Here is a 19,622-nt window from a genome sequence, read left to right as displayed (position 1 = left end):
AGGGTGGAGGGAGGCCGATCAGGGGCAGGCCGGCTGGGGGGAGAGGCCCTGGGGCAGGGGGGGCCGTCCCCACCCCCTGGTCAAACTCCAGTAGAACTCCTGGTCGAGGGGACAATTTGCATATTACCCTTTTATTATATAGGATTCTGCTTCCACTTTGTATAACTGCCACAAGTAATGAATTAGATGGCTCTTGAAAACATCCACACACTTTTTCAGAGCACTTCAGAACACTGCTTTGTTTGTCTCTGGTACTCATAGGGTCCACAACAAGCATCCATTCTTATTTTATTTATTTATTTATTTTTATTGATTTCAGAGAGGAAGGGAGAGGGAGAGAAAGATAGAAACATCAATGATGAGAGAGAATTATTGATCAGCTGCCTTCTGCACGCCCCCTACTGGGGATCGAGCTTGCAACCCGGAAAGTGCCCTTGGCCGGAATTGAACCCGGGACCCTTCAGTCTGCAGGCCAAAGCTCTATCCACTGAGCAAAACAGGCTAGGGCAAGCATCCATTCTTTACTGCAGTGATCTTCAAAATGAAAGATAGTACTCTCAAAGTCTACCTCACCAACTCAAGACTATTTGTGAGAGAGGTAAGTCTGAGTTAGGGAAAGGTAATACTTGTGGATTTTCTTCCTTGCACATTTCAAATATATGTGGCAACACCAAGGAAAGTCTCCTAAAACGTTGCTTTGCATGTCCTACTGAACCTCATTGTGAACCACTCAAGATCATGAGAGAAAGACAAATTGTTTCATATGAATGGGTTCTGCTGAAATCCTTTTAAAGAAGGCTCAAAATTCCTGCCACTGTTTTCTGATGCTCCTCTTGTCTTAGCCAGGGTCACTTGCATGTTTCAAAACCCATGTCCTGAGCCAATGGTGACAAAAGCAGGAAGGCAATAGCTTAGCAGACTGGTCTATCAGGCCCAGTCTCTGGAATTAGTCTTGGCCCTGGAAACCAGTATTTCATGTTTTTGGAGCAAACTGCAGATGTTTAGGCATGACTTCCACTTGCCAGCTAAACTTCCCCAGGCTGTATGACCTGAGCTCTATCCTGGTTCCTGTTTGCATTTGTCTGTGGTCATTACTATGCTTTACTAGTGCCTGGAATACAGTAGGTAGTCAATAAATGTCTGTTGAACTCAACTGAGACCGAAGGCCTTGCTCAAAGTTCAGCTTAGGTTGTGGAAACTCTGCCCAGCTCTTGTCAGCCTGTTTCTGCTGAGGCCCTTTCCCCTAAAACTGCCTCTACTGACTGAGGACCTACCTTTTACTAGACTTGTGTCTGGGCCCTGCCAAGGACAGCTACCACTTTGTCCCACCCATTAGATTGCACCACTTTGTAAAGCAATGCTTACCTAGAAAATGGTAGAGTTCCTTCCCTGGGCCCCAGGGAATATCATTATTCAAGTGGTGGGCCACTTTCCACTTAAGCCAGCCACACAGGTGAGTTCCCACAGCCCAAGCACCACTCCTTCCAGCCCCTGTGCCATCCCCATAGACCAATCACTAGTTCCCACACTGAGCTTACTCCAAGTTACACACCTGCTATTAATATTGATTTGCATCACAAACCCTTTCCTAATAGTATAAACTTGAACCCATTTTTGGGTCTGACTAAATGACATGTCACTGTTGTGAAAACAAATCCTCTGACATACCTGATATATTTGCTACAGTCAAGACAATAACTTTTAAAGGATTACAAATCTCAGTTTTTTGGGTCAGAGAAAGAATTTTCTGTCTTCCTTCAGGAACAATGCAAATGCTCTCCATTCAGTACTTACCCATCAATTATCTACATAGCCCTGTGCTCAATCACAGAACCCTGGTAGTTGGAGGTCTGGAATTTTCCAATGTTCTGGCACATAATCTTCAGTTTGAACTTCATAAACTACATCCTGGTTTTGGCTTTGGCAAATCTGGTCCTCAGAAAATGAAATCTTCATCTAGTAACTGTGTTGGAATCCCCTGCAAACCTGTGATTCAGAGTATGCAGCTCCACTACCTCAAGACCCAACTACAGACACACCATCTTACATCATGACCCCTCAGAACACCAGCATATGGTGGCCGATGGGAAGGAGAAGGGATTGGCAAGAATAAGGTGTGAGACTTGCCCAAGAACACTTAAAGGTCTTGTCCGCAGAGTATTGGTAGAAATGCTACTTCTGCTGTCTTCCCTTAAAATCATTCCTAGAGTCCCAGAATCCAGGCTGCAGTCAGAGCCATGAGGTAGAAGGAAAGACACTCAGCAAGTCGGCCTTGTGGAACAGAGTGGTGATCGTGGGCATGGGCAGAGTAACTGGCATAGAGACACAGGGGAAAGTGCTCACCTCTGCCAGTATCTGACTATCAGAATAGCTCTGCCCTTGGCAGGTCCAAACCTGGCACTGTCGCTCTCTAGTTGTCAGCCATAAAATAAAACTAAAGAATAACAGAGGGAAGAAAAGGTGAACTGAAGTGTAAACCACCCCCACTCCAACCGCCCCAGTAGCTGCAGGTGTCCTCAGATCCTCAACCTTTTGCACCTGCTCTCCTGCTGGAACAAGTGGCCTATTGTGCGAAACTGTGTGCATGGAGGTGCTAAGCAAACAAGAAGTGACTCTCGTGATCATAAAGTAGATGGGATTCCAGGAAAACTTTACTAAGCCAAATAAAAGTGATTGTAAAGCACTTGGTAAAATATAAACTGCTACTTAAATACTTAAAAGTTCACAGCAATGCACACAAGGACAACTAGATCAAAAGTTACCTTTATAATTGTCTCCCTCTCTCAGTTTTTTTTCCTCAGCCACTTTGTATTTCTCTTCTCTTACTTGCCTTCAGCCCTTGGCACTTCCCTAGATGTATCTCTTCCCATACTGATATATTTCTGTGGTTAGAGGGTTTTTAATTTTCATTCTGGTGGTTGTGTCAAATATTATTTGGAGCAACAGATGTTGAATTCTATGTCTTTTGCTCAGAAGCCCATTGGGGTTATGTGGTGCTATGGGGCAGACATTTTCTTTAAGGTGTAATTATGTGAATTTCACCCAAACTCTCCAATATCGAAAACTAAAAACAACTCTGACAACATGTCAAACAGCCAACTTATCTGCTCCTCTATAGCCCCAAAGATACCTTGAGGAGTCAAATGAAGAAAGAACTTATAGTTGTCCTAATGAGAATGATTACACCCTGGGGCTCCTTTTGAATCACTTTCACTTTGAACTGCTTGGGAAGCCATCCAGGAAAGAACTAGAATTTCAAAGTCATCAAGTCAGTTTTATGGAATTCCTCCTCCTTTCATACTCTCTCCCCCTCAAATATTCTTGTCATAGAATCTCATAGCCTGTTAGAGCTGGAAAGAACTTTAGAGACCATTTTGTTCAATCCATTTATAAAATAAAAGACTGAAGGATAATGACTTGCTCAATATCACACAACGAACCCATGGTAGAGCTAGGACCCAGGCTGGACCCCTAATCTAGAGCTAAAGAGGTTTCTTCTTGCATAAGCTTCAAAGCTCCATAGGGGATACACGGGCAACAACTTTATTATAAGAGCCATGTGTGTAGAGGAGATTTGAATGAAAGGCTTGCCTTGGAGGTGGGTAAAGGTCATCAGCTCTTTCTCCCAGGGGATGCCACCTTATAGCCTTGGAAAGATCTGAGAGTAGAGAAACATGGTAAGAGAGGCAGGAAAGGTACTGCTACTTTCGTGGACCTGGACCAAGAAGAGGCCAAGGAAAGGAGGGGACTTAGTAGCACAGGCCATGGAAAACGTGGACAGAACTTCCATTCCAGGACTTCAGAGAGGAAGGCAAGCTTAGATCAGGATTCCCATCAAGAACAGGAAGAAGGCAGGAGACCTTTGAACCTATGAAGGAGACAAGCCAGGTATTTCACAGGCAGGGCAGTGTAGTGGGTAAGAGGGCATAGACCAGGGGTGGGCAAACTTTTTGACTCGAGGGACACAATGGGTTCTTAAGCTGGACCGGAGGGCCGGAACAAAAGCATGGGTGGAGTGTTTGTGTGAACTAATATAAATTCAAAGTAAACATCATTACATAAAAGGTTTTGTTTTTTTTTTTTTTTTTTTTTTAGTTTTATTCATTTCAAACGGGCCGGATCCGGCTCACAGGCCATAGTTTGCCCACGGCTGGCATAGACTGTCTGCGTTTGGACCCCATCTCCCTTAGCAGTGCTGTGGCTTTTAGTAAGTAACTTCATCAGTACAATGGGGATAATAATAATGTTCAGCTCAAAAGGCTGTTGTGAGGATGAACTTATTTAATGTGCACAAAGTGCCTAGCACTGTGCCTGGCACATGGCAAGCACCATAGAAATGTTAGCTGCTATCGTCATTAACCACCTCTGCTGTTTCAGTTCTGCTTTCTGAAGTTTCACTTCACCCTTAGACAGATTTGGGGTGGGGGCAAAGGGAAAAGAAAAATGATCAGAGTGCTTCAGGAAGAGAAGTTCAACAGTGAAAGTAGAAAAACCAACAGAATGGGTAAGCTGTAGCTCTCCCAGTAATCCTTCATGCCTCCAATGTAAATCCCCTACAAATGCACCTTTTCCACATATTTATGAGCTGCTAGAGGCATAACTGTCAGTAGGTGACCAAATCTCTCTTTGCCGGGATAGAAAGGTTTCCTAAGACGTAGGACTTTCTGTGCCCAAACTGAAAAGTCTCTGGCAAAGTGGAACCATTGATTGCTGTAGGAAATTACTATTTGCTATAACCAGAGCATAGAACACTGTTGTTAGATGAGACTTTCTTCGTGTCTATGAAGAAAAAAAGTTCTTCTCTGGTTAATATCTCCCCACTCAGCCCTTTACCCCCACCTTTCTTCTGAGATTTGTCAGTCTGTTCTATTCTTCTACATCTCTGGATCTATTTTGTTCTGAATCTATTTTGTTTATTTTGTTAATTAGATTCCACATATGAGTGAGATCATGTGTTACTTGTCTTTCTCTGGCTTATTTTGCTTAGCATAATACTATCCAGGTCCCTCCATGCTGTCTCAAAGGGTAAGAGGTCCTTCTTTTTTTACAGCTGCATAGTATTCCATAGTGTAAATGTACTTATATGCATATATGCATAGCCCATGGACACAGACAATGGTGTGGTGAAGGCCTTGGAGGGGTGAGTGTGAGTTGAGGGGGTCAATGGGAAAAAAGGGGGACATCTGTTATACTTTCAACAATAAAGATAGATAAAAAAGAATAAATGAGATGGTGTATATGAGAAGAGTTTGTAATCTGTAAAGCATTATAAAAATTAAAGTTGATGATGATGATAATGATGATGATGATGATGATAGAAGTTAAAATAAAATGAAAAGGTAATCTCCTACCAAAAAAGTTTCTTAAATAAAAGGATTTTCCAAGGGAGTATTACCCAATTTGAGGAAGATGGTCATTAGCAGGATATTCATACAGCAATAGCCTCATTATCAATGATTCTTATTTGTTTGCTTTGATTCTCTACTGCTGCTTTCTCCAAGTTATATTCCCAGCACTGTTATTATATGTGTTTAAAAGTAATAAAACTGATTTATTTAAAAATGCTCTGTCACTCAGATTTTTCATTAATTTAAACAGATGCTCCCAGCCATTAATGTATTTCCTTATCCAGGGCCAATTGGCTTATTCAGCAATATGGACCAAACTTGTGTAAAAATAGAATTTGTGGGGATAGATGGATTTGCTTAAGGAAAAAAAATTAAAAAGTAATATTTCTGAAGAGATGCATAGAAAGAGATACTCAAGAAGCTGCCAATGGGGCCGTGTTTGTAGAGAGAGCCCAGTAATGCTGTGTTAATTAGCCAACATTTATTCAGAGTAGAACTTCCCTCTGTATTTGATCTACTTTTCTACAACAACACCTAAGAAGTTATGAAAGATGTTTCATAATTTTCAAAGATATTTCATATATATTTTTATTAGAAGCTCACAACAACCCTATGAGGTATGCAAGGGAGGCATTAATTTCACAATTTCACAGGAGAAAACAAAACAGAGTTTAAGTACCCTGCCCAAAAACACACAGACATACGATAGGGATGCTAGATTCAAGTTTGTTACCAACAGGTATGTTTGTCAGTTCATCGGTTGGATGCAATAAACATGTATGGAGAGTCTACTCTCCTCCAGGTAAACTAACAATGAGTAAATTTAGATAGAATAAACAGTACTTGTCTTGAAGGAACTAGTAGAATAATAGTGACAGACATGTAATACAGGGTCACTGGTGATATGCTAGGTATATCTACATGCTGAGGCGGTCTTTAACCCAGACTAGGGCACGGAGCAGGCGGATACAGGCTCCTCAGAAGAAATGCCACTGAGTTAAGGATAAGTAGGGGTAAGCCAGGATGGTCCTTGTTTTAGTCCTCTCTAATAATATTTGGAAATTAGCTTTTCGGCCTGAGTTTTTGTGTAGCACCATCCCCTCCAACATGTCCCTCCAATCCAAAGCTGGTATATATACCCGTCTTGGGTGAGGATAGTTTTTACTCTGGCTTCTGTTGAACAGGAACTCATTTCAGCTCTTGGCTTGAAAGCTGTTCCTCGAAGAAAGGAAGGGGTCAACATGAGCAAATGAGTGGTTCAAACCAGGGTGGTTTAAAATCCATGTGACATGTGGGTCAGTAAAATATGGGCAAAAAGTAGGAAGCAGTTGTGATCCTGGAGCTACAAGTTAAAAGAAAGTTTCCTTCATGGGGGAAAAAAAAAACTTCATTATAAGGTAACAAACCCAAGGATCAAAGCTAAACTCAAAGAAAAGAATAAAATTCATTGGCTTGAAAAATTGGGAAAACATGACTGATTTTAATGATTTCTCTCTTTTTCCTCAAAGGTTAACCCAAGGATAACAGAAAGGACTTTAGAGCATAGGTCAACTAGATCTGATGTTCAACTAGACCAATTCTGGCTTACAATGTAAGTAATTTCGGAAGACTGCCTGGGTTAATCACTATGAAGTCCTAGGAGGAACTATTGAAACTTTTTGTTATAAAACAAGATATTCAAGGGAGGAAGGTCAACCAGTACATACTCTCAGACGCAAATAACTTTCACTTGATCCCTAGTAGATCCAAATGCCCACATTTTGCACCGAGCAGGACCAGATATAGGGATTTTGATTTTTTTGGTGTGTGTGTGTGTGTGTGTGTGTTTTGTTGCTGCTGTTGTTATTGTTTTGCATGAGGGAGTGGGTGAAGCTGTGGATCATTGAAGGGAGCTAAAATCAGGCCTAACTCCATCTATCTTCCAGTAAAGAATTACAACATCTGTTTTTACGTGGCTTGTTTTATTGAATAACAGCAATCATAGCTACAATTACTTGAGGGATTACTGTGTTCCAGGCACTATACCCTGCATTTCACAATCTCTCTGAATCCTCTCAATAATCCTTTCAGGTATAAATTAATAACTCCACTATACATAAGGGGAAACTGAGACTCAGATAAGAGAAAGCTAATACATCCTGGAGCAGAAACCCCCCAAAATTGTGCGCTGAAACCCACTACTTTGATGATTTTTTTATGATTGCCATGCAACTTTGAAATTTGCCTCTTTGTGGTTTTTTTCAATCCCATCCAGCTCAGTAACATGACAGAGGAGAATCAAGATCAGCTTAAGAATGAATCACAAAGGGAACTAAAGCATCATGCTACAAAGTAAAGTACAAGTAGCTGTATAAGCAGAATTGATAAGCTTCAAGTCACGAGGGAAGTATAAACCCCTATAGGAGGTGTGCTGATTATAGGAGGGGCAAGTTAACCACACATGTAGAATTGAGAAAAAAAGACTCAGGGAAGAATAATTGCAAAGACATATAGAGAAAGACATACAGAATTGAGGCCAAGTCAAGGAGAGGTGGTGGTCAAGTATGATAGGGATGGTAGGCCTGACAGTTTGGCTGTCCTGTCCTCAAAGTGAAGGGTGAGAGCCATGCTGAATCCAGAGGTGGTTGAAGAAACCTGATAGAGCATTAATTGCTCAGGGTTCATTAAAAATGCATAGAAAACAATGTGTTATACCTGTACAACAAAATATTATTTGGCCAAAGAAAGTAATGAAGTAATAATACATGCTACAACTTGAATGAATCTTCAAAACATTAGCTAAGTGAATATAAAAAAATCCAGAATTGGTAAATCCAGAGACAGAGAACAAACAGATTGTTGGTTGCCAGGGGCTGGAGAAAGGGGAACACAGAAAGTGATTAATAATGGGTAAATGGTTTCTCTTTGGAGTGATGAAATGTCTTGGAACTAGATAGAAGTGATAATTGCAGAATATTGTGAATAAACTAAATGCTATTAAATTGTACACTTTAAATGGTCAATTTTTATGTTATGTGAATTTCACCTCTATAAAACACACACACAAACACACACACACACACACGCACGCACGCACGCGCGTGCGCGCTCTCAATAAAAACAGGTAAAGCCTCTGTTGTGATGCCTCTGAGGAAAAATCCCTGGACTGTTGAGGAAGGATGCTTGTTTATCTCCCCGCCCCTTATCCTTCTCAATAAGTTGTAAACTCCTCAGCAGGCATAGGCACTGGATTCTACTTATTACTGTATGGCACACAGGATGTAGTATATAACAAATACTAAATTTTTGTTGAATGAACCTGAATTGTCAGATGTTAAATGTAAAGGCAAAACAATTTTTCTCTCCAACTAGGTTTTTTTTTTTTTTTAACATGTAGAGGTGTAAATAGTTACACTTAATTAAACAATAAAATGAGGCTTATATACAGTATTAAATGGGGCTTACATACAGAATCATCCAGAAGGAGAATGATAATTTCATTAAATTATCTATATACTAGGGGCCCAGTGCATGAATTCATGCACCTTGAAAGGAACTTCGGGCCGTGAGGCTGTGGTGGGCACAGGAGCAGGTCTCGGCCCATCCTCCATGCCCCGACCCAGCCCCTCCTGCCATGGCCCCCAGTCCCTTGTCTGCTGGCAGCCCGGCTCCTGCCATCACCACTCCCATGTGCTCACAGCCCTGGCCCCACTCGTATCGACTGACGACACAGAGCAATTGGGGCTGGTGCCAGCAGCGGGTGTGAGTGGGGCCTGCATTGTTAGTGGTGGGTAGTGGCAGCTGCTGCCCCAATCGCCCCTCAGGAGCAGGGGGAAGTGGAGAAGCCCTCATGGGTGATCAGGGCTGGCAGCTGCCGCTCCCTACCCACTGATGGCACCAAGAGATCAGGACCAGCACCGGGTGCTGGCAGCAGGTGTGAGCGCCAGGTGTGACTGCAGGCAATATATTTATTTTTCATCTTTCTAAATTTAGTCTTCATAACCCTGTCAAGTAGTTATTATTCTTACCTTTATAGTTGAAGAAAGCAAGTAGTAACAACTTCTCTAGGCTCACATATAAAATTAGAGCGAGATTTGAAGGGGGGGGGGGTGTCCCTCATTCTGGCCTGTACCCTCTCTAATGTGGGACCCCTCAGGAGATGTCCAACTGCCCCTTGCAATCTAGGACTGCTGGCTCCTAACCACTCACCCGCCTGCCTGCCTGATCGCCCCTAACTGCTCCCCTACTGTCCTGATTGCCCCTAACTGCTCCCTTGCTGCCCTGATCATCTCTAACTGCCTCTGCCTTGCCCTGCACCTGGGACCCGGGATTCCCTCCTTCGGCCAGCTGCAGGCACCCAGGACCTGGGCTTCCCTCCCTCTGGCTGGCCACAGGCACCCAGGACCCGGGCCGGCTTTGCCCTGGTCGGCCACAGCCGCAGGCATCCAGGACCACGGGGTGGGCGGCTTGTCCCTCTCACGGACTGCAGGCGCAGGTGAAGCCACTGGTGCCTGGGACCATGGAGTGGGCGGCTTGTCCCTTTCCCGGGCCACAGCCTGGCTGGTCTCCATTCCTCTCATGAGCTAATTTGGGCCTGGCTGGTCCCCATTTCTTTCTCCCCAGTGTTGAGTGTCTGAGCAGTTACAGCATATTAGCTCTTTATTATATAGGATTTGGCCTAACAGTTCTAAAAGGGTGTTTAAGAATGTATTTACTAAACTGTCCATTCTTCATATAGGTAATTTCAGTGCCTATAGGTAAATGCAGTTAGCTTACTTCCATAGGTTGTTTATTTTTCTCTTGGTCTTAGGGATTCTCTAACTGAAATGCTCTGCAGTTTCACAAAGGCAAAAATTGGAGAATTTTCTGCTTTTGGCAATTATAGGAAACCTTTGCCCACAGTATATACAATGGCTTACATGAAAGAGAAAATTTCATATAAGTCAAGCTTGCTAATTCAAAGATTCTGACTAAATCCTGGAAGCCAATATGGGGTGGTTGTGGGGAGGTGAGGACAAATGATAGGCTTATGTGGTACTCCCTGAGACTAGTTCTGTGAAGACCCTCTCCTCATTTATCTTTCTATTGATTGGATTCATAAGAGATAAAAATGAAAAGGATATTAAATATGACTTTATTTAGAGATACAATGACTTATTTAACTTTTTAAAAGTTGAGGGATCTGTACATCCATAGTAGGGGGGCATAAATAGCTCTGATAACATAGCTGATATGGATATTTATATTTTCTTCAGTGTCAATATATTTTTTTTAATCAGGTATCTCCACTGACAAGTCTCATTCTCTATTAGGATCTTTGAACTTTATAAATTTTGTTGACTAAAAGAAAAATATTTTCAAATAAACACAAACCTAACCTATAAAAATAACAAAGTTACAATCTATTGACAATATGAAGTTGCAACTGTTACTTAAGACTAAATTAAATGAGAAATTCAATGAAAAGCTCTGAAAAGGTTTTAACTATATATAGATGAGACATGTAGTACAAAACTAACCTCAATAAATGGTACAAATAGAGGGCACACACGTCCTCAGGCTATAGAACTTCATATTATTAAATGTATATTGATAAGTAATTTCTAAAAAATCTAGTTTGACACTATTCCCTAGTCCCATCATTGCATTAGGTCAGTAATTTAAGTATGAGTTAATTATAGCCTGAGGGTACTAACCACGAAAGAGTTACTTCCTGGATTACATTATCCTTATTCTGTCTACAAATATGTTTGATTTTCTTTCTTCCTCCCTTCCTCTTTTTGTTGTCTTCCTTCCTTCCTTCCCTCCCTTCCTCCATTCCTCCCTCCTTCCTTCCTTCCTTCCCTCCTTCCTTTCCTGGAGAATATATATCAACAATTAAAGTTGTTTAAAAAATATTTCTCAGAAGTATATGAATAGGAGTTTGGAATAATAGCTTTTTTCCATACCATAATACTTATTTTATTATTTTGTTCAATACCCTAAGATATATGAAGCTAGCATATTAAATAAAAATATTTCAGCCAACAGGGTTCTTTTAATGGCGCATAGGTGCATTTAGCTACCTTTGGACCCATACAAATATAACAGGCTTTGGATTCCACCAAGAGGACTTTCTTGCCCACAGGGCAACATCCTTCACAAAAGTATACTGGACATGAAGTAGTATATATGAGCAAAATTCAATTTAAAAAATCCCACTAATTTACAAAATATAGGCGTGGTCAGAACTAAAACTGGATCTTTGCAATGAACTAAAACTGCATCATTTGCTTTCAATATTCACAACAGTGAAGAAACCAATATTAGTGCTTGATATATATTAGGTGCTCAAATATTGGTTAATTGAGTAAATAAATGGATGATTGATTGCACTGATAAATAAATATATTGTTAACTAAAGTAAACTAAAATTTCCTTTTTAATAAGAGATAATTATTAGAAGATATGCTGCTTAAAACAAATTAGTACTCAGGGGTTGTTCATTTTTCACCATACTAACATACTAGTAGGTGAGTGACTAGGATGGTTTCTCATCAAGTTTATGCAAGAACCATATATTTGACTTTTTGGAATTTTCTTTTTAATGCTATAGTTTATGCTTGTTTTAAAGCATCTACTTTATAGAAAGCCAAATATCAAATGCTTTATTCTGACAATTCAAAAAATATGTCATAATAGGTATATTTTCACGATTCTACTTAGTACCTGATGAGCTTTTAGAATGATAAATATACACTATTCCTCCAGAGTGCAGTGGACTGTCTGGGACCATTAATCCCTCCAGCCTGATTTGAATTTGCTACAGGAAAGTACCTTCAGGCAAGTTCAGTGCCTCATAGAGGGTGGCATCCAACCTCAGTCTCATTAGCATCTCCTTCTCACTGTCCCAGTTCAGTAAAATAGCTTAGTTGAGAAACAAGCTATTTTCATGCATGTGTTTTACCTTGTATTGAGAAGAGGAGGGTAGAGGGTAGACGGGGAAGGGAGAAAGAAGAGAAGTAACCCTGAATTGAACTTCTAGTGTGTACCAGTCTGCTAGGGGATTTAGATTTATGACCTCAGCTAACAATTACAATGACCCTGTGAGATATCCTTCCCTTAAAGAGGAGGACATTCAGCCTTTCTAAGTAACTCACCCAAAGCCACACACAGTAAACAGCGGAACTGAGATGCAAACTCAAATTCCTCTGACTTCAAAGCCTTCCTCTGTCCATTACATTACATTGCTATTTAATTCCATTTAACTTCATGATTAATTAACCTATGTCCTGATATTGGTTTTCACTACAATGTACGCTCCTCAAAGCAGGTAACTTGCCTGTCTTGTTCACGCTCATATCCCTAGCACCAATCATATCCCTAGCACCTAGTTTGGTGCCTAACATATAGTATCTCAAAGCATAAATGTTGAAAGTATGAATGAATCAATGAATGAATGAATGAGGAAAAACACACATATTGTCAGAGGCAGAGGGGCTCTAATATAACCATACCATATTTTAGATGGGGAAAGCAAAGCTCAGAGAGGTTAAGTCACTTGCCCTAGATTAAGCAACTAATAATCCATAAAAGATTCAGAACTCGAGCTCAGGTCTCTTCTGTACATCCTCTAAAACATGCTACCACTTGTACAAACATTTTTAAAAGCATGTTCCTTAACTCCATGTGGTGTCCTAAGCATTCAGCCTCCCTGATTTAATTCCTTAATTGCAAGCTATTCCTTATACATGCAAAGCCAATTAGCCCATTAGAATGAAAGCTCTGTGAGGACAGGAAATTTTTCCTGTTTCATTCATTGCAAGATGACTGGCAGTTAGAAGGTTCTCAGTAAATATTTGCTGAATAAATGAATATATATTATTTCCTTTCCAGTTATGAGCACATTCTTCATCGATGATGGATGTTAAAACAGATTATACTAACAGACACTCAAATGGTAAAATAATTCATTAAAATTGCTCAGTGAAATAGTACTCCTTTTCCCCCTTTTTTCTTTCCTTCACCTTCATCACTAAAGCAGAAAAAAATAACAGTATCTATTTCACAGGATTGATGTAAGGATAAAGAGTGTTAATAGAGACAAATACTTACTATTGTGCTTAATATGTAGTTAACTCCAATAAATTAAAGCTATTAGTATGAATATGATTTCTTCTAATCAATCAATGAATATGGGCCAACATAATTAGGAGCTGGAAGAAGCCAACAATTGAATATATAATTCTCTATGTGCTTCCAAGTTTGTAAATTCTGAGGTCTATAAGTTACAGAAAGCATCTGGCATGTCATAGATGCTCATATGTATGTTTTTCCTAAAATTTTTCTTGTGAAATTAATGGAAGTAAGAGAAGACATAATTATCCTTGATATGGATGTATGATGATTATTCCTCAAACATTGCTATATTTATCATTCAAAAAAGATTACCTCTCCACAAGTTCTTGTCCATTCCAGCAAAGAGTATCGTTTTCAGCCACAGGGCTATGGCTGCAGATGTAGCCAGGCAAAGCACTATAGAAGCCGATGAACGATTTCAGCTTCTGAATTAGTTCCCTGAAAGAAAACAAAACATCTGTTCATAAGAGGCAAGTAAACCCAGTATGAGAAAAGTTTAATTTCCTTATCAGCATGACAGAAAGGCTCTACCAGGCTGATTAAAGCAATAAATGAGTTTTAAAGACATTCTTGGCTAAAAGGCCACAATTTTGTTTTTTACAAAAATCAATAAAATTATATGAGAAAAAAGTTGTCTGCCATATAAGGTGCTGTTCCTATCAGAATGATGATTTAATTCCACCATTCGTTTTCTCACATATTCAGCTTCTATTTTTTGTTCAGAATGCTGTTACCTACATTCTCAAAGGTGCTGATTACAAGGCACACTGAAGCACTACATATATTTTGGTTTCTGAGTGTAATTGAGTGCATTGATTGTAATTTACAATGCTATTACCCTAGAGATGGCCCCCTTCCATGTAGGCTCTAGCTAATAGTTGCAGATCAGAATTGCAGGGAGCTCATAGCAGTATAAGCTCTATGAAATTCTGATAATATAGTCAGAGAAACTGCTAGAGGAGGAAGGTTTCTTTGTCTGTACATTGTGGTTAGTTCCTATGGGAGGAGGGAGGAGAGAGAAGGGAGTGAGTTCTAGTATATTTTATTATTTATTTGCTTTGGATTTTATGCTATATATGATAAGATGAGAGAGAGAGAGAGAGAGAGAGAGAGAGAGAGAGAGAACACACACACATAAATACTCAACCAAATTTCTGGCCTATTTTCTTGTTACTGATATACATGGACACACAACATAAAACGTTACAGATTGGAGAGGTGTAGATATGCTTATAGAGAAGTATTAAAATATCTATGCAATAAATAGCCAGTGGTAAACAAAAATAAAATACTTTTTATTTTCTAAAGTGATATTCCCGGTAGAAAGGAAATTAAAGGGTGCTTCATATCCAAGTCTATCTTAAGTCTCTACAAAGTTTTTGGAGACTCTGCCAAGGAATTTGCTGGCAGTGGACTAATTATTTAATTCTGTCTCCAGGCTAAGAACGGATTCGTCTGATACATAGGTCTCTGGAGGAGCCATAGGTCTGAATCTCATTTGGAAACTGGTGGGAGTCCTGAGCCCAGAAAGGCCTTTTGGGGGTTGTTCTCAAATCTGGCCAAAAGAGGGAGACTGGTAGAAATTATTTTCTTGTATCTAATGCCATTTTCCATTTTATTACCATAAAACATTTCATTTCAACTAATGATTTAAAAGACAGAGAACTTATAATAATCAGCACAGCTTCACAAAGGCTCGGATTACAGTAAAGGCAGAGTGATGGACAGAATAACTCAAGAAAGGTTATTGAGATATATATAACTCCTGATACCCCAAAAGTTGCTTTCTGCTATGCTCAAACCCCTCACAGCTAATTTCTGGTGGCTGAGCTCCATCAGTTTCCAAAGTGAAGAGGCTCAATACAGGGCTCTGAAAATAAAAGTCAACATTATAGCTTCTCACAGAGGAAAAAGATGGGTTCAATTAATGCTAATAGGAGAGATGCTCTGTTTTACAAGGTAATAATACAGTCCCCAAGAGTGGAAACTGAAAGACTAAAGGCTGAGGCTGAGTAATTCCCCCCTCTCCATGAGGTAATGGAATATGGCCATTAGTCTCTAAGAAGCAATGGCTCACTCTTTAATGAAAGAGTTTCCCTTAGGCCTCCTCCTCCCTCCAAACTCTCTCACTAAACATAGCACATGGTAAGAAAAATTGAACTCATAGAAAAGCCTTCCGATTTGACTTCCCTAGAAGTTATAAAACAACAACAACACCACTCTGAACATCTCCTAGTCTCCTAACTCTTGACTATTTTTTGGTAATGATAAAGATCACCAAAAAATTGCTGAGGGTTCAGAGAGAGTCTATCTAAATATTAAGAGAATGAGGGGCTACGATAAAAAAAAACACCTCATACTTTAGTATGGAAGGATATTAATTGATGGGAACAAGATAAATGTTGAAAAAAACACACAAAGAATGTGAATAATGTAACCACAGTCTGGGTCATTAAATTCTAGAACTCAGGAGAACCTTTTTGAAAATTAAACAAGGTAACTTGGGGAAATAAAACACCATCCTACTTTACAGGGTACTTATTATCATCACAGGACATACAAGGTGGACCTGGGAAGATATTGTGCGTGTGTGTGTGTTTAAAGATTTTTTATTGATTTTTAGAGAGAAAAGAAGAGAGGGAGAAAGAAACATTGATGTGAGAGTGAAACATCAATTGGCCGCCTCCTGCATGTCCCCTTAACGGGGATCTAGTCCACAACCTGGGCATGTTCTCTGACCAGGAATCAAACATGATCTCTTAGTGCATGAGTCGATGCTCAACCACTGAACAACACAAGCTGGGCTATAACCTTTTCTTCTTGATGGACTTGTTCACTGAGTTTTTTTTTATTCTCAGTGTATATTATTTCCATTAGAACCTGCTTAGAATCCAAGGTGAATCTTATTAGGAAAAACCTAAGAATAATGAAATAAATGCCAGTTCTCAAATAATTCCCAGGGCCTATGGGATGAGACAGTACCCACGTTTGGGAGAATAAAGAGCAGGGTACCAGCACATCTAGCAAACTGGCCAATGCTTTTGAGTCCTCAAGTATAGTGTTACATGCAGGTCATTCCTTCATGCAAAACCTTCTAACACTGTGAGAAAATAAACCTTGGTTTCCAAAAGAAAATTTGATTTTTGAAAATAAATCCAGAAATACTATTTTGCAAGGTAGAAGAAAGACTTTCTAAACTGAGCTTTTCAAAAGAGAGTGACAACAGGTGGGTGATAATGTCCTCTGATACCATAGCCAGAAAGCAGCAGAGAGTGACAGGGGTAGTTTACCTCCTACTGAGTTTACTGAGCCTCTCTCATTTCTCCTCTTTATTGTCATTCTTTCCTAAACTTGTTCTGGCATGGGAATTAAATGTATTTTATTTTTATGTTTTCTTAAATGACGCTTTCTATTGTCATGCTTACAATTTTTAAAGGAGATAAGTTGAATATTTCTATTTCTCTCTTCCTTTAAAGCTGAAACTATCTTTCTTTAAATTAAGTTACATACTAATTACCCATATATGCCTCAGTCAAGATTTCTTTTCTTTGTGCTAGTAACCCATGACAGACTACAAAAAAATCTCCACCCATGAACTAAGGCAGTCTGCTTAACTGAATTGTCTCTAGAAAAAAAAAAGATAGAAAGTTTGGACAATTAGTTACCCGTGATGGGAAAAATAATTTGATTGAAGGGCATGCTCTTTGATTCCAATTTCACTTTATTCTAATACACACATGCCAAACAAACCATTTGACACATAAATAGTGGGGCCCATTGATATCACTTAGGACAAACCAAACACTTGCTTACAGCAGTCTGCTCAGGAAAAAAGAGTCTCTTCATAGAGGTTTCCATTCAATGTGTTAAATGTGGAACTAAAGGACAGGGCCCCTTTGCATGCAGGAACCATTTTGAAATATTGCAGCTGAGTGCACATGATCTTCCCTTGAGGGATCCCACCATCCTCAAGAGAAGAGTTGCCGTATTGGGTTGTGGGGGAAGGTATTTCCTTTGCATTCTTGCAATGGTTTGCTTGGGCAGGCATCAAAGCAGCACTAATTGGAAATCACTAAAAGTAGAAATAGCCTTTCATCCCAAATTGCAGATCTGAACACTTCTCCTTTATCATTAAGGTTATTTTTCTCTCAATATAAAGTAATGCGAGCTCATTATTCTTTAAAAAATGGAAAACACACAAAAGCACATAAACTAAAATAGTTATAACTGAAATGATGCAGGGTCATGCTTAATGCTGCTGCAGAGAAACCTTCACAGTCTGACCCCAAATTATAATTTCCTACCTTCCAAAAGATTAGCCAATAATTTTTTCTCACACTGCTCCCTTTGACAGGAACACCTTTTCTCTCGTCTGTCTGTTGAATTTCTACTAGTTCTTCAAGGCCCAGCTCAAAAGTCACCTTTTACAAGAAGCCTTTCTGGACTCTCACAGGAGAGCTGCTAACTTCCCAATCTATAATGCTGCCATACTTTTGTACATAACTGTTTTGGCACTTCCTCCTAATGTATGAAAAGTATTTATTTGTGTGTATGTTCGCTAAACTAGGCTAGGAGGAGCTCCTCCTATTAATCACAGCCCAATCCTTACACAATACTTAGCATATAGATGGTGTTGACAAATGTTGAAAGAAGTAGAGTCCAATTTAGGGCAGAATGACTTGTACCAGACTCGAAACTCATTGATTTACTCAGGATATACTTTGTTGTTTTGTTCAGAGGGTGGAAAGCACCATTGAACTTACAAAGCTGCCTAGCCAAACCAGAGCAACAATCTGAGAGAGAGTGCGAGTCAGCATTGATTTGGACCAGGGAGCTGAGATCAGCTTTTGTTCTTTTCTTTCTAGGTCATTTACTAGTGTCACCTAATCTATTGCCCCTATAGACCAAGTCAGAGGGAAAAGGGAGGAGGAGGAGTGCAGGAAGGGGACACTGGAACACATAGATGTAATTTCACAAGGGTGGAGGGACGGTGTGACTTTTTCACAGGTCAGCAGTTGGGCCAGAAGCTTGGTATATAAATGCAGGATAGACTATTCAACTACAGATTTGGGGGTTCAGGAAGGGAAAGATATTGCTTGTGTATTCTACCAAACTTTATGGAGGATATGCAAATGACAAGGAAAACAGATCATAAGGGAAATGGTGAAAGAGATATTCAAAAGGGCAAAGAAGGAAGAGGCTGACATCTGAGATATGCTGAAAATATTAGAGTTGGAAAGGGCTATGAAAATCTCATTTCTTCTATTCTGATTGTATTATTGTACATCTTGTCCTATCCTCACCGCTTTAAATTTGATGATAGATATTTTCAATATTGATACCTTAAAAGGACATTGGGTCCCATACACAGGCCACCAGTTGAATATGAAATCACCCTTAAATTCAACTAAGTTATTTCTAAGATTAGTTGTGTGTTGCACACTACCCAGCTGGGGGCAGACAAAACAAACAGATGACTTCTGAATGCTACCAAAGGAATCCTGCATTTCTTTGTGTGCTGTTATTTTTAATAAGGCAATGAGCTTTTCAACTCATAATCAGACTCAGTCAGACAGCTTGCTCACAACCTCCACAGACTGAATGCTACAATAGGGTTCCTTTCCAATTATCATATTTTTAACCACAGAGGTTGGAGTTTGAGCATGGGTTTGAGGGGTGCTGGCAGCACATACATTGTACTGGACAGTGTGAAATGCTGTGCAGAACATACTGAGAAATTTACAGAGGTACTAACATTGCCAAAACAAGCCCTTCAATAACATCAGATTGCAGGGGGGCAGTGCATTTAACCAGAGATCATCTTAATCCCTAGGGTTTACAATGCCTATTTGAGGGAGTTAAATGAAATTGGACACTCTCTTGCTGTTTTGTTTTCTTATTCTGCCAGAGAATTCAGAAAGAATGGCTCCTACATCAGACTCTAAGGATTCATTTTACTAAAAAGATGAGAAGCATTATGGGTCAGGCTCATGTTTCCAACACCCAAAGGAGCCCTGCCTGACTACCACTTACTCAAGTCTGCAGGCTTTGGAATTTTTCTCATTATCCTTTCTTTCCTTTTGGGGTAACAAGTTCAAAAAGGAATATAAACAAGATGATAAATCTGGGTACCCAGCCAAGAACCCATTTATCAATTTCTTTTTCCCTAGAGGTATC

The 19,622-nt window shown here is 39.8% G+C and overlaps 1 protein-coding gene across 1 annotated transcript in view; it reads right to left on the bottom strand.

Moving 5' to 3' along the window:
• Positions 1-19,622, bottom strand: part of GPC3 (glypican 3) — a gene marked incomplete at its 5' end in the record, with an annotated part of 396,960 nt that overhangs the window by 116,711 nt on the left and 260,627 nt on the right. The window contains one exon of the mRNA XM_006753133.2: positions 13,758-13,883. Within this exon, the coding sequence (XP_006753196.2) occupies positions 13,758-13,883 (126 nt within the window). The remainder of the gene's footprint in view (positions 1-13,757; positions 13,884-19,622) is intronic.

Source organism: Myotis davidii, unplaced genomic scaffold, assembly GCF_000327345.1.
Source record: "Myotis davidii unplaced genomic scaffold, ASM32734v1 scaffold631, whole genome shotgun sequence".
Lineage (NCBI taxonomy): Eukaryota > Metazoa > Chordata > Mammalia > Chiroptera > Vespertilionidae > Myotis > Myotis davidii.
The sequence above is the reverse complement of the archived record's forward strand: the minus strand, read 5'-3'. Positions and strand labels throughout refer to the sequence as shown.